Genomic DNA, 13,167 nt, shown 5'->3' with positions numbered 1-13,167 from the left:
GTCCCCTCCCCGGCACCGCCGTTAMTGGGCAGCGGAGCGACCGCGGCTTCGTCCTCGGGCGTGGGGCGTTCCCGCGGCCACCGTGCGCGGCMCCGGGCCGCCTCCCCGCGTGCGCCCCAGAGCGCCGGCTGTGCCCCAGTACCCCCAGCTGCCCACAGGGGACTCGCTGGACGGCCTGCGGGGCCCGCCCGGACCACGCTGCAGCTCCACGCAGCCACAGCCAAATTCATTCCTCCAAGAAAGGAGGTGGCACCCAAAACCCCACCTCAACAGGCTGGGTCCAGGCCCCACATAGACCTTGCCTAGGCACGAAGCTGCACTTSGGCTTTATTGTGGTGGCTGAACCTCAGTCTTGGTTATTACATCCACCCACTGCCAAACAGCCAGGATTTCTGTCCCTTGAGATGCAGCAATGCCAGTGTTGTCCTCCTGCCTCTGTCTCCAAATGACAGGAGCCTCAGGTGCTTCTGTAYGCCGTGGCTGCCTGTTTCTCATTGCCACGTGTAAGGGAGCACCCACAGTCTCACCGGACAGGTAAGGTTGGAAGGGAGCACTGGAGGTCCCCTGCATAAGCAGGGCCACGGTGCACAGGGTGGCATCGAGGCAGCTTTTGAATGGCTCCAGAGAAGGAGACACCACCAGCTCCCCGGTCAGCCTGCTATAGAGCTCAGTTACCCACACAGTCAAGAAGCTTCACCTCAAATCCACACAGAGCTGCTTGCGTTTCAGTTTGTGCCCACTGCCTCCACCGAGAAGAGAAAGGCCTCAAGTTCTCTTGAGCGTTGCTAGTCTGGCAAGTGAAAAGCGGAGCGGAGACTTCCCCACGGCATTTCAGACACACATCAATGCACTGGCTTCACATGCACACCAAAGCTCATCTTCAAACGACGCAAGTAGAAAAACAAAAACAATCATCACTGAAAACTGTTGGCAAAAAGAAACATCCTGAAATGAAATCAGGATGGTTGAAGAGCTCTCTGGCGTGACCGCTTCCTACACCAACTTAAGYACATCACAAGCAATTATTACAGGCACATTCCACAAAGACTTTTTGTTTTTCTCTCATAGAGATCATGAGTGTCCTGCAGAGAGTCCTAGTTTTCTTTCAAAGATGATGKGGGTTTACATCAGGTTGACTGCAAATGCCATACAATCAAGGCTTATTCTTTTCTCCCCTGTAAGAAAAGAGCTAGTGATGAAGAGCACTGGGGCAGGGGGAGAAGGAAAGGCTTCCAGCGTATTAAAACCTCCCAAAGAATGTGGGAAGCCAAAARCAGGCCCTTTACCAGATTCCCCTGCACTGGGCTTCCAAAAACGGGTTCTCAAAAGCCACCTTCGAGGTGTTGCAGTCTATTGAGTGAGTCAATGTAATGAAAAGTGGCTCCCAGAGCCCAGCTGGTTTCAACGTTGTCAATTTTCCGGGCAAGCTGCAGAGAGAGAAGTGGGAAGAGAAGTTAAAAAAAAGATATCTGGGAGATGGAGATGCATGCAGGGTGAAGCTGAAGGTTATTGCACTGGTTATCACCATGGAGGAGGGTTCCCCACTCCAGCCCTAATCACAGGGACTGAGTGGCTAAAGTCACCTGGGTCTCTTTCCGCCCCCTCTCCCCTGCAATGAGTTTTGTACAACACCTTGAAGACCTGGCTCTTGGCAAAGCCTAGTTCTTGCAGCAGCCAGGYGATGTATGTGAGGTCCATGCAGAGAAAAGGGCTACTTCCCGCTGTGATTTCCATGGTCTTGCACACTGAGGGGGAGGAAAACAGAGTAAGTGCACACTGTGGGCTCAGACCTAACATCAGCCCAGCTTTAGAAAACCTCAGACTGTTAAAATGCCTCTCATCAGTTGGTTTCCACAGTGATAGAACCTATTTACCCTCTGCTTGGCCTTCCTTGACATGTTAATGACATAAATGTGTTAGCACAACCAGTAAAGCTCCGGCACAGTAAAAGACCAAGGTGTTCTGCATCTCCCTCACGACAGCTGAGTTTCTTATACTGTTCAGGGAAAGACAGAAAGGACCTGCAACTTTTTTTCTCAACCTACTTTAAATTCAAAAATCTAAGGAATTTCAGGTGATGTTAAAAGCCTGGAAAAACAAGAATTTGGAAAAAAAGAAAAATCTGAGTCTTGTCCTGAACAGTTTATGCTAAAACAATATGAGAATGCCACATCTCTCCTGAAAGCATGATTTTATGACAACTATTAAGTGGCAAATTTACTAYCAGTTGTTGCCGAGGGATTTTTTTTTAAAGGTTATTGTAAAATGTGCATTATGTGGGCTGCAAAAATAAGAATTGATAGAAATAATAGTTAAGATTTTCCAAAATAAACAGAAATGTTGGTTGAGAAGCTGTGGAGACTGGTGGCCTCCAGATGGCTGCTGGTTTTTACTTAAAATCATACAGGCAAAAAAAACCTCAGCTTCTTAGCATGTTACACATTTGCCACTTGCATATGAATTTACATATAATTACCAGTCCTAATTGATTTTATTCTTTACTCACCATATTTAGCTGCAGTTTYAAAGTCACCAAGAGTTAGGCTTCCTCCCTTTTCTTTATCTAAATACAAAGAAAAAAATCAGAATTTGTTTTACAGCCTGTTTATGAAAACAATTGTAGATGTAGGTTGTAAAAACACTGGAAATCGAGCCTTGAGACACTGAAATCAATGACAAATCAAACTATTTCAAGGTACATGAATGTTGATTTCAGGGCTCTAACATGCATTGAAAAGCCTCAAAATAAGCAGAATTTCTCCAGTTTCCTAACAAAAATCCCATGGATTTTACAAGCTGTCCTGTTCTATTATACCTCAACACTATCATCATATTTGACCAGATCTGAAAGGACGGTGGTGCTCTTCAAGGTTAAATATGAAACTGTTTGGAAAACAAAGTGATTGAGTTTGGATAAGTTTGCCCAGAGTAACTTGAGATCCTATCACCTGCTTTCTATTACTGAACATGAYAGACTAGTATAGCAGTGGAAGAGAGATGGAATGCATCCTAAATACACATGGAGATATCTGAAAAATCTCAATTTCCTTTAAAAAGACAGCGAAGCAAAATACATAATCATCCGTGAGTGCAGGTTTGATGTGCTTTATTATCCAAGACCTGGTCATTTCTATGGAGTCTTTTTTTCTGTTTTGGATGACAGTGTTAATCAGACATCAGTGACTTTTGAAATGTAGCCAGTTTACTTTAAAAAAAAGTTGCAAATCTTCTTTCACAAGCCCCAGTCCCATCACTAATGGAACTGAATAGCATTTGATATCCAGATGAGACCAATATTACACTTTGGTGTAATAAAGGACTCAGTTCATCGGCAGCTTAGCAAAGTACTGTGATACAAGTCACTGCTATCTTTTCTTCGATTATTTGCCATTTAAAATGAAATGAAAACAGAAACAAGCCTACCTATGAGACCAACCTCTGCTGCACGGTCATAGTAGTAGGAGAAAGCATAAAACTCCTGATTCGTCACTTCCTCGGTTTTATGCACTTTTTGGTAGAGCATCTTTGCCACTTTTGTGGAACAAGACTCATACAAAGGTTCGCCTGAAAGAAGACAATTACAGGCAGGCAGTTAAACACACACAATTTATGTAGACTCCGCAAGGAGACACGCTCCGTTTTGCACGACAGAACACCCCGAATTCTTACAAGTTCTCCACAGAAATCTGAAATAACAGGTCTGCATCCCTTTACAGGGGCAACGTTTACCACCCTCAGACTGGGGATAAGCATGGACACATGGGAGATAAAAAGCACTGTTTGAGACAGGAGGATTTGAAAAGACCTGTTCAGGAAGCGCTCAGCTCCTGTTGTATTACTGCCAACAGCTTTAYGGAGTGGACAGACATGCCAGGAAACAGAGCAGGATAAAACAGCACAGTCTCTTTAACAGGACAGGCCTCAGGGGAAGAAGCCATACAAAATCACACACAGAGAATCATGTGCCTTTCCAAGTGCCCAAGAGTGCATTTACTTCATTCTGCACTAAACCTGTTTGCCTCGTAAGGGGGAGAGAGGTGGTAAGGCATTATACCTGCCTTCTGTCCTTTAATTTTGTACACTATTTCAGCATGTTCCCACTCAGATTTGAAATCAGGTGATAAACAAGGGCTGACCAGCTCCTCACCTTCTCCTACTGTAGAAATAAGAGGAAGCAGCATTAGGGAAAAAAAAATTAGAAGTTTTAGATCCCTCCCCAGCCCTCCTCCACACTCCCACATCCTCAGCCATGGTCCTTCCAAGCCCCAGTCCTGATTCAAACATCCCAAGATCTGACAAGGCTGGCAAGAATCCCTGCCCCCTGGGATGCAGTGCCACTTTCTGCACGTGTCTCAAACGGGCCCAGGTTCAGTGACAGGAGTCCGCATGCCACAGTGACAGCTGGAGCTCCGCAACAGGGCAAAACACCCTGTCCCCAGGCAGCCCCCAAAACACACGAGCTCAAAGACAAGACTACAGGAGTGCCCRTCACTTACAGGGTTTTCCCTCAGTTCCTCCTAAAATTGCGAGCCTTGCTGACATCAGTCCGAGTCCCAAGTAACTGCAAAGGAGAAAAGCCTCCATGAACAACATCCTCCCTCTGCTATTGCACTTGTCCAGCTTGGCAGGACATGCCCGTCTGCTCTGTATGATCCCAGCAAGATGCTTTGAGTCAGCAGCTAACACACACAAAGAGAACAGCGTGGGACAACCCACTGTCACATTAGCCCATCTCTGGCAAAGGCTGATGCACCAGCAGGATAACTTCTCCTTGAGCAATGCACAGGGAATAGTCTGTCAACTAGAAACTGGCTCTTTAAGAGCACCTTCCTCCAACCCTTTTCCTAGCCCTCCCCATAGTCAGCCTGTGCAGACGGTTGCTCTCAAGTCTCTCTGATCTAAGGACTTGCTCACAAAGACCCCACTTCAGCAAAACAGCTGCATCTCATGGCTTCATTGCAAGCTTTTCTTTCCAAAATGTTCTCTTTCCCAAAACCAACCTGTATGAATACAGCTTATAGGTACTGTTGAACATCTGAAAGGAAGTTGTATGGCCRGCTGGTGATGCCTGCAGAGTTGCCTGGAAGGAGAGAAAGACATGAGTGCAAGATTTCTGCCAGCAAAAGCAAACAGCAACGCCACAATCCTCCCAAACATTAAAAAATCTCTAACCAATCCTAGCCTGGTCCAGAGAGGAATGATGCATTTACAAATGTTTGGATTTGACCACAGATACATATGGCATCACAACAACAACACACAACAATACACAACAACAACACGCAACAACAACAACACACAAGAGCTAAGAGTATTGTGACTCCCTCACATAACAGAGTCCAATCCGGTCATATTTCTAATTCTATCTACATCCAACTAATCAAGAAGGAATCCTTATTTCAGCCATTAACAGCTTTTGCTAAAAGGCTACAGAAACTGCCTGTCAAGTGATCTCTACAATGTAAAAATCTCTGCAAAATAATAGGAGACCTGAGCAGGCATTAACTCACTACTCAGGTGAACTCAGCTGTGATCCCCCACAAGCCAGGGGCAGAGCACCTCACTGTGCTTGCCAAGGCACAGGGTGAGACCCTGCCTGCAGAAACGAGAGTATAAAAAGAGGCTGAAGCTCAGGCCATGCTGCTMTTCTTGCCTAACTGCTCCTCTGCTAACCTCATCACTCCAAAATTTCAACATTCACCRAACTACAGAATTGGAGCAGAAGTACTGACAGAGCTGCGAACACCCCTGGGAGCACACCACGGGAAACGTGACAAAGTGACCTGGACTGCTCCACCAGAAGCGGGGCTTCATGTGCCAATGACAAACTTTGTGTCCGCTTCCAAGGGAAATAAATCATAGCACTTACTGGTTGAGCACTGGCGTTTTGCTGCAATGAGCAGGTTCACGTTACCTCAGTGCGTGGGAGGAAGGTGATCTGTGTTGATCCACCACCCAAATCCAGCATTCCTACACTTCTCTTCTGTGGGTTATTTAAGCTGCCTGTAATGTGAGAAAGAACAGGAAAAAGAAGAAAAACAAGCAAACAAACAAGAAAACACCACAGTGGGCACTGCAAGAAGTAGGAAACTAGAAATGAATAAAACCATAAATGTCTAACTCCATCCATCAGCTTCCTGTCAGTAGCAGATCAGAATTAGGGTCACCCAAAAGCCTTCTCAGTAAGAGTTTCTTTTACTTCTGTGATGACTGTTCATGCCCCAGTTACAGCAGCTTTGATTAGTGGATTCCTATGCATTTTCTTCAATGAACATAAGGCTCCTTTCACACATTTCACTCTGGTAACTGCTCCGTAACACAGAAGAATGTGGTTTTCTTGGCTACCTTGTCTGACCCTTTAGTGGTACTTTCCAGATTCCTACGGATCTGGGAATAAGTGGCTGAAAAGAGCTGGCCTAAGAGACCACCTCACTTCTCATTTAAATCCCGTTCTTCTCAGTTAGGCCCTTCAAGCATCATCTTTCTGACAAGACTGACTTATGCCAAACACCTCAGTATACTTCATGAGAGCTGGCGTTTAAAGCTGGTGTAAAAGCTGGTTGTTGGTGGTCCAACCTTCCTGGTATTTCCTGCAATCCTAAAAACTTTTAGGGTACTTGTATAGGGCTCAGGACAATCTGTGTGATGAACAGAGTACTTGGATAGCAGACTGGTTTATGTTTTCTTTTTTTCTCCCTCTCCCAGAAAAAAGTTTTAGTTTTATTTTCTTCAGCATCTTAATAAATAAATAAATAAATAAATAAATAAACACTCACTCACCAGTACAAACACTAGTGCTATTTCTGTGCTATAGAAGAAAAATACTTCCTTATAGATCCAAAAATTCCACACTAAAGAGCAAGGGGCAGACTCTAAAAAGGAACAAAGTGCTCTGCTACCTTCCAGGGAAAATTGAAAGAAAGACTACATGCAGGGAATTAATGAAAAGAAAGACTACAAAACTGACTAGGAAAAGGGACAGAATTCCTCACCCTCTTAGAAAGGCCAAAATTGTAATGGCTTAAATGGACCAGGCCAAAGAATGATTGTTCCTTCCCACTCCTCCACCCCTGCTTTTTTCTTTCTTTTTCAAATAATGATCAAATCCCATATTGGAGCAGAAATCAGCATAAATCTCACAGAATCAGGCACCTTTATGCACATGCTCAGGCAACCATACCTGTTAAAAAATTGATTGTGATCCAGGCTGAAATGCCTAATTAGGAMAAGAATCAAAAGATGCATTGTTATATCATGTCATTTCATTGCATCTGTCAATAATATCAGATAAGCCACAATAAAAGATCTTCCTATTTAGGATATGTTTTGCTGGAGGCATTTTTAAGGTTTCTCAGTTTACATGAATCATATAAATAAAATAACCCACATATCAGAGCTTACAAAACACAGAAAAAGACGTCAGAAACTGCCTGCCACAAGGTCCCTTTTCCCCCTTTCACAAATGGGCTACAACTAATTTCGAAGTCTCGGAAGGGTGTCTATCTGATGGACTTTGATTCATTGTAAGGCACTTGATTTTCCTTTTGAATGTTCAGAATTTTCATTTTTACATGTTTTAATTTTTCCTTTTTTCTTTCCAGCCTTTTTGTGAATAGTACTGTTTCTATTCTTCTCTTGTTTTACCAGACTTTCCCCCCCATAAATAAAATAAATTATTGTGTATTATATTAACAAATCAAAATATCTATCCATTTTGTTGAAACTAGAGGCCTGCTGGGGAACAAGCTCCAGTTCAATCTTTGGCTGAACCAAAGCTGTCACAAAGTTAATGAACTATCAATGAACTCTAAACAAAACCTAAAGATCTGCAATGTGTTTAGAATTTTGACATGTTCCTTCAAGTTCTTTTGAATGCAAGACTGACTCTAGGTTCTGTCCTCAGCATTTATTTCTCGATTGGCAATTTAATTCAATATGTTTTCTTTTCTAGAGAACTTTTTTTTTTCAAGATCAGTTAACATTCATACTCATTAGATCAGTCARAATTTACATTATGACCAATTACTTTCAGAGAAGTTAGAGATGCATTGTCAAGCACCAGACGTAAAAAATCAGGTGTTGAAGACTATCTCAATATATATTGAAACTTTCCAGAAGTGCTGATTGTCTAGCAGCCTTCCAGACATCCCACAGGAATTGCCAGACACTCATTGCTTTAAAAATCAGGCTAGAATTCCAGACTTCCCATTGAAAAAGACAGCACAAAATCTCTTTGTCACTGGCACTGCCCCAAGAAACATAAAAGTAATCACGTGTGGGTTCCCACAACAGCCAGTGATGCCTTGTCACAGACGGGCAGGGATGCAGGAATTCAGAAGGGGCCTCCAAAAGTTCACCTACCTTCATCCGTTCCATTCATTATGGACACACAGTTGTCCCTCACAAAGAAGGGGGAAGCCTGAAAAATCTCCTTCACCTGCAATTCAGGTAAAAGATACATTCAGAGAAATCGTTTTTTTTTTTTTTTTTTTTTGAAACATTGGTTTCAACATTTTCCTGATCAACACTGAAAACATTTTCATTAGGCTACAGAGGCAGTTAATCAGATTTCTTCTTTCACAGTCACTGAGAATACAATGAAATATAGAGGAACAGGACTACAAAGGACTACAACTAGCAGAATGAACAAATGAACTTCTCCCACAGCTTCCTAGGATATAATATTTGATTTCTTTTTATATTCTTTTAGAGATGAATTCTATTTTACATGCCTATAAATACAACACGCATTATTTTTAAGCAACCATAAAACAGAGCAATCTCACGGCAACAAGCTGCTAACGTGGTAAATCAAGTAGCAGAGTTTCTCCAAGAATAGCAAGGTCCTGGCCAAAGCCACCAGCACTCACAGCAGCAACAAGCCTGGGACAACTGTCAGATGTGTCTCATCACCCTTGCYGGGGTGGCTGATGTTTACTGCCATCTCCAGGTTTACCAGGAGCTGTCATCATTCTTGTGCTCTTGCACTCCTACAATTTCTCACCCCATCTGAGATAAAGTAGCTCTGCATTTCTCGCAGGGTTAAACAGTAGCAATGACTCATATTCCTTAACATAAAGGAGCTTCTGTGTCTTACACATGGGTGGTGRGGGGGCTAATTTTGCTATACAGCTTATGGAAAGCAAAATGAAACAAAATAGTACCTTATCCAGCAACTTCTGAGCCTTCTCTCCTGGCAACAACCGTAAGCCGGCAGTTGCTTTCAGGACCAGAGGAGTGAATTTCCACAGCTCCATGGGAACTTCATTCTTTGCTACTTCCAGGAGCTCTTTTATGCCCTGGCCACTCTGTGAGCACAGAAAGAACAAAAAAGGCATCTCAGACATTCTGAAAGGTTCTTCTCTGTAAGGCTGAAAGGGAATTCAAAGGTAGGACTCGTGGCAAATGTTGAACATGGACAAGGGAACATCACAAGGAGTCCAGAAAAGGTCAAGTCACTATCTCACACAGCATAAGAWCTGGGGATACAACTGGAATTACCCAGAAACAGGTCAAAAACAAACAGGAAGTGCTATTTTTTTGCATGGTGTCATGCAACTCTTTGCCACTAAATGTGCTCCCAAAGGCTCAAARCGCTGAGACAAATCCAAAGGTCTTCAAAGCCAATAAAACACTATGAACCGGGAGGAAGCTTTGGCTCAGGAAGCACCAGATCGCTGCCAGCCGGAAAAGAAGGGAGACAGGAGAGAAGTCGCTTAACACTTGACCTGATTTATAGATTCTTTCCTTGGGAATCTCGTTCTGGTCRCTCTTGGAGAAGCTGTGTTCCAATTCAGCAAGACTCTTCTTTTTATATTCTGAAGTGCATAGTAAATCTTGCAGCAGAGATGTGAAAAATCATCTRCTGTGCTCAATTCACAGCCTAGAACTAGATGTGCATGTATAGATAGGCTTCTTGTCCTCTGAGCACTGAGCAGCTTTCTCTGCGGGCTGGTATCACTTGGAATCACCTTCTTGGAGCTTCCTGCACTGAGGCAGTTCAGTGAACCACACCACAGCAAGCAGCAACTCGCAGAGCATATCGGGAGCAGGAGGATGGGGRCACACATTTTGACAGTGAAAGACATGCAGTTACCTTTTCAACATCATCAGCATATGCAGACAGGCCCGGCTTCAGTGCTTTAAACGTCTCATGGGTTAACTTGGGAGTCTCTGTTCAAAATAAGCAACAGAACAAATCATTTTGCATTCAATAAAATATATATATATGCTAATGGCAGTTATCTGAAGCATTTGCCTAAAGAATTAGCAAAGGCCACCCTGCCTTTAAAATACAGGCTTTGCTGTGGAATCAGCCCAAAGCCAAAGCACTCTTTAAAATCACAATTATTTTCCAAGTGCTGGTGCTCACTAAGCTGCCTTTTTTTTTCTTTTTTTTTTTCTTTTTTTTTTTTAATGCTCATCACACAAATCATCAGATGGTTGCAAATCCTCCTGTGCCTTTTCTTCACCACGTGCACCTTCCCAAACATGAACCAAACTTCCCAACAGGCTGCAATTTGGCTGAATTCAACGCCAGCAAAGTCAGAGAAGTTTTACCGCTGCTTTCAGCGGTAGCAAAAAGGAACAAGGGCTAAATATTTTGGAAGCCTGAAGGACAGATAGCTCTGCAGCCAAGATTCTGAGAGCTTGACAACAGCTTTCTCCTGTACCCAAGTAAACTCTAGAAAGTTTCTTGCAATATTCTGGAATTATGGGAATTGTATTTAAAGAGAATTAGGTGTGCAAGAACCCAAGTTTGTGAGTAAGTGAAAAGAATCAATTAAATCTACGTGTGGGCTGTTGTTTAACATCTTTTGTTGCTAAACCTTATGCTCAGGTTATCCCGCATACTTCAGATGGTTCCTACAGACCAACAACACACACCATACTGCTAATCCCCATAATGATCTTCTGGATTTCCTATTTAATAGCATTTATATGGGTTGTTTCATCTTTAAGTTTCACAGACAGGAATAGAAACAAATAAAGCTTGCAACTCCTTCAGAAAACCAGAGCTTTTTTGTCCACTCCTGTCTTGTGTGTCAGCAATATTTCCTGTCCCAGGCCAAAACTGAATTTTAATTAAATGCCAAAACCCCACCAAATACAAGACTGTGCAAAGTCAGACAACTCGGGGAGAAGCAACTCCCTGACAGAAACTACAGACAAAAAACAGCCTTGTGCTGAGAATCCTTGGGAATACAGCATTTCAGACTTGCTCCTCTCTTCCACCAAATAATGTAATGGCAAACTGCTCCTCCTCAGGACAGTGCTCTAAGGGCTGCTCTACCGCCACCGTTTAGCTTTCTGGCATTACTGCCTTTTCTTTCCCATATTTTTATAATGCATTTCATCCAGACCCACATACTTGAACCATAATATTTGTCCTAATGGTTCTCTAGGAAGAGCTGGAACACAGTTGTGCAAGCAGTCCCTRGGAAAGAAGTATCAATAACGTGCTCCATTCTTTACGAGGAATCATACCTTTCGGCTGCTGTTTAAATTTAAAGATATGTATGCGAGTTCCAGTGCTTCCTGCATCAAACATAATCCCATAAAAGACTGAGAGATCTGATGTCACTGCCTGATGTGTCGACTTGTCTCTCCTTTCAGTGATTCCTTCTGTCTCTCCTAAGGCTGGTTTGGAGTCCAAGTGCCATTTCATGTATGCCACATAAATAGCTATGCAGGCCAAAATCCCAAAAGCAAAGAACCGCTTTGATATCTTCATGGCTTCCATCTACCAGGTGTTTTGTTTCTCCTCTTTATCAGATGATTCATTCCTTCTCTTTCACGCAGAACAGGTGGTTCCCACATGACACCTACAATAAACAGAAGAGACAGACGTGTTTTTCTTCCTACACCTGCAAGAGGCATTATGAAAAGAAGGATCTGAGAGCACGTTGGTTGTTTGATGAAGGCTCAGCAGTAAACTTGAGTTGAGCACTTCATAAATACTTACGTGCTAGCTGATTTATTAGCCAGGCTAGAGATGTGATAAGAAAGCTTGGCTCAACAGTCACAGTACGTGCTCAGCCCCTGCACCAAAGAGCCAGGTAGCAAGGTTTGCTCACAGGGAGTGACAGACCACAGCTTGCAAAGGAAAAGGGTTCCTGCCTGCAGCTCCTTCAGTACCTAGAATAAGATGGCGATCAGCCACCATTTTCATGGCCCAAATGCATCTTGATTAATCCAGGGAAATTTGCAGTCAGGTGCTTACATTTATTCCACTAGAATGAAGCAGACTGTTGCATTCAAAACCCYGGGATTTGATTGCACTCCTATGGCTCCCTTCCAAACCTAGACCTAGTAAYGAAATCCCTCTCCGCCACGTTGCTTGTCCTACCCATGCGTTGTCTCCATGGCTGGACGCCGATGCCACTGCACATCCTCTTCCTAAGAGCACAGGAGGGGCATATCCATCCTCCTTCAGGAAGCAGCCTTCAGCACATCAAGGAGATCTACAGCTAGTTTCAAAACATGAAATTGCATTTCTGTCCCCAACCCCACTGCTAATGATGTCTAAGAAGGAACAGAGGAGTTCAGAGGAGCTAAAGAGAGGCAAGGTGGGAAGGGACCTTCGGAGGTTTCTAGTCCAACCTGCTGTGCAAAGCAAGGCAGACAGGCCCAGCAGCTTGCTCAGGGCCTTATCCAAACACATTTTGAATTTTTTAAGGATGGGGATCCCGTAAAGTTCTCACCGAGCTCCAAGGGGAAAAGGGAGACCACTCCAGGCCATGCTGGAGCGGCAGAGGAAACAACCTGCGCACCCCCAGCCAGTTCCTGCACGGCGCGAGAGCTCCCAGCAGACAGCAGCAGGTTAATTTTAAATCCACAGGGAAGGAGGAGGAAAGGAGGAAGACCCCAAGGACTGGAAAAGCGCCCCCGACCTTGGACACCAGGTAAGAAACCCCCCAAAAAGCACCGCACCAGCGCCCTAGTGAGCCGGGGCTGAGGCGCCCAGGASAGCGCCCTACCCTTTCCTCACAGAGCGCGAGGCAGGAGAAGCGACCATACTGGCACACTCCTTTAAGCGAGGTGGATGCTTTTATTATTTTATTTTCACAAGTGAAATCTTTTCCCGGCACCCAGCAAGGGCAGAACGTGCACCTCAAGGTGATGGACGCCAGCGGGAAGCCAGAGCAGGCCCGCGGACGAGGAGCC

The 13,167-nt window shown here is 44.1% G+C and overlaps 1 protein-coding gene across 3 annotated transcripts; it reads right to left on the bottom strand.

Moving 5' to 3' along the window:
• Positions 1 to 914: 914 nt before the first annotated feature.
• ENTPD6 (ectonucleoside triphosphate diphosphohydrolase 6 (putative)) lies at positions 915 to 13,006 on the bottom strand. 3 transcript variants are annotated; one of them, XM_026041713.1, is made up of 16 exons: positions 12,981 to 13,006; positions 12,350 to 12,470; positions 11,488 to 11,825; positions 10,097 to 10,173; positions 9,165 to 9,308; positions 8,362 to 8,437; positions 7,181 to 7,216; positions 5,915 to 6,003; positions 5,001 to 5,080; positions 4,497 to 4,561; positions 4,055 to 4,156; positions 3,424 to 3,564; positions 2,507 to 2,563; positions 1,633 to 1,745; positions 1,287 to 1,427; positions 915 to 1,175 (listed from the first exon to the last, which is right to left on the bottom strand). In XM_026041713.1, exons 3-15 carry the CDS (start codon positions 11,741 to 11,743, stop codon positions 1,323 to 1,325), a joined length of 1,341 nt encoding a protein of 446 aa, XP_025897498.1. In that variant the 5' UTR covers positions 11,744 to 11,825; positions 12,350 to 12,470; positions 12,981 to 13,006; the 3' UTR covers positions 915 to 1,175; positions 1,287 to 1,322. The 3 variants fall into 3 exon arrangements, with proteins under 3 accessions (XP_025897498.1, XP_025897500.1, XP_025897497.1); XM_026041715.1 differs by lacking the exon at positions 12,981 to 13,006 and having other exon boundaries at positions 12,350 to 12,673; XM_026041712.1 differs by lacking the exons at positions 12,350 to 12,470; positions 12,981 to 13,006 and adding an exon at positions 11,966 to 12,100.
• Between the last annotated feature and the right edge of the window lie 161 nt (positions 13,007 to 13,167).

The sequence above is a fragment of the Nothoprocta perdicaria genome, unplaced genomic scaffold, assembly GCF_003342845.1.
Source record: "Nothoprocta perdicaria isolate Ctin4 unplaced genomic scaffold, notPer1 scaffold_290, whole genome shotgun sequence".
Lineage (NCBI taxonomy): Eukaryota > Metazoa > Chordata > Aves > Tinamiformes > Tinamidae > Nothoprocta > Nothoprocta perdicaria.
Note: the sequence above shows the minus strand (reverse complement) of the source record. Positions and strands in the feature narration are given on the sequence as shown.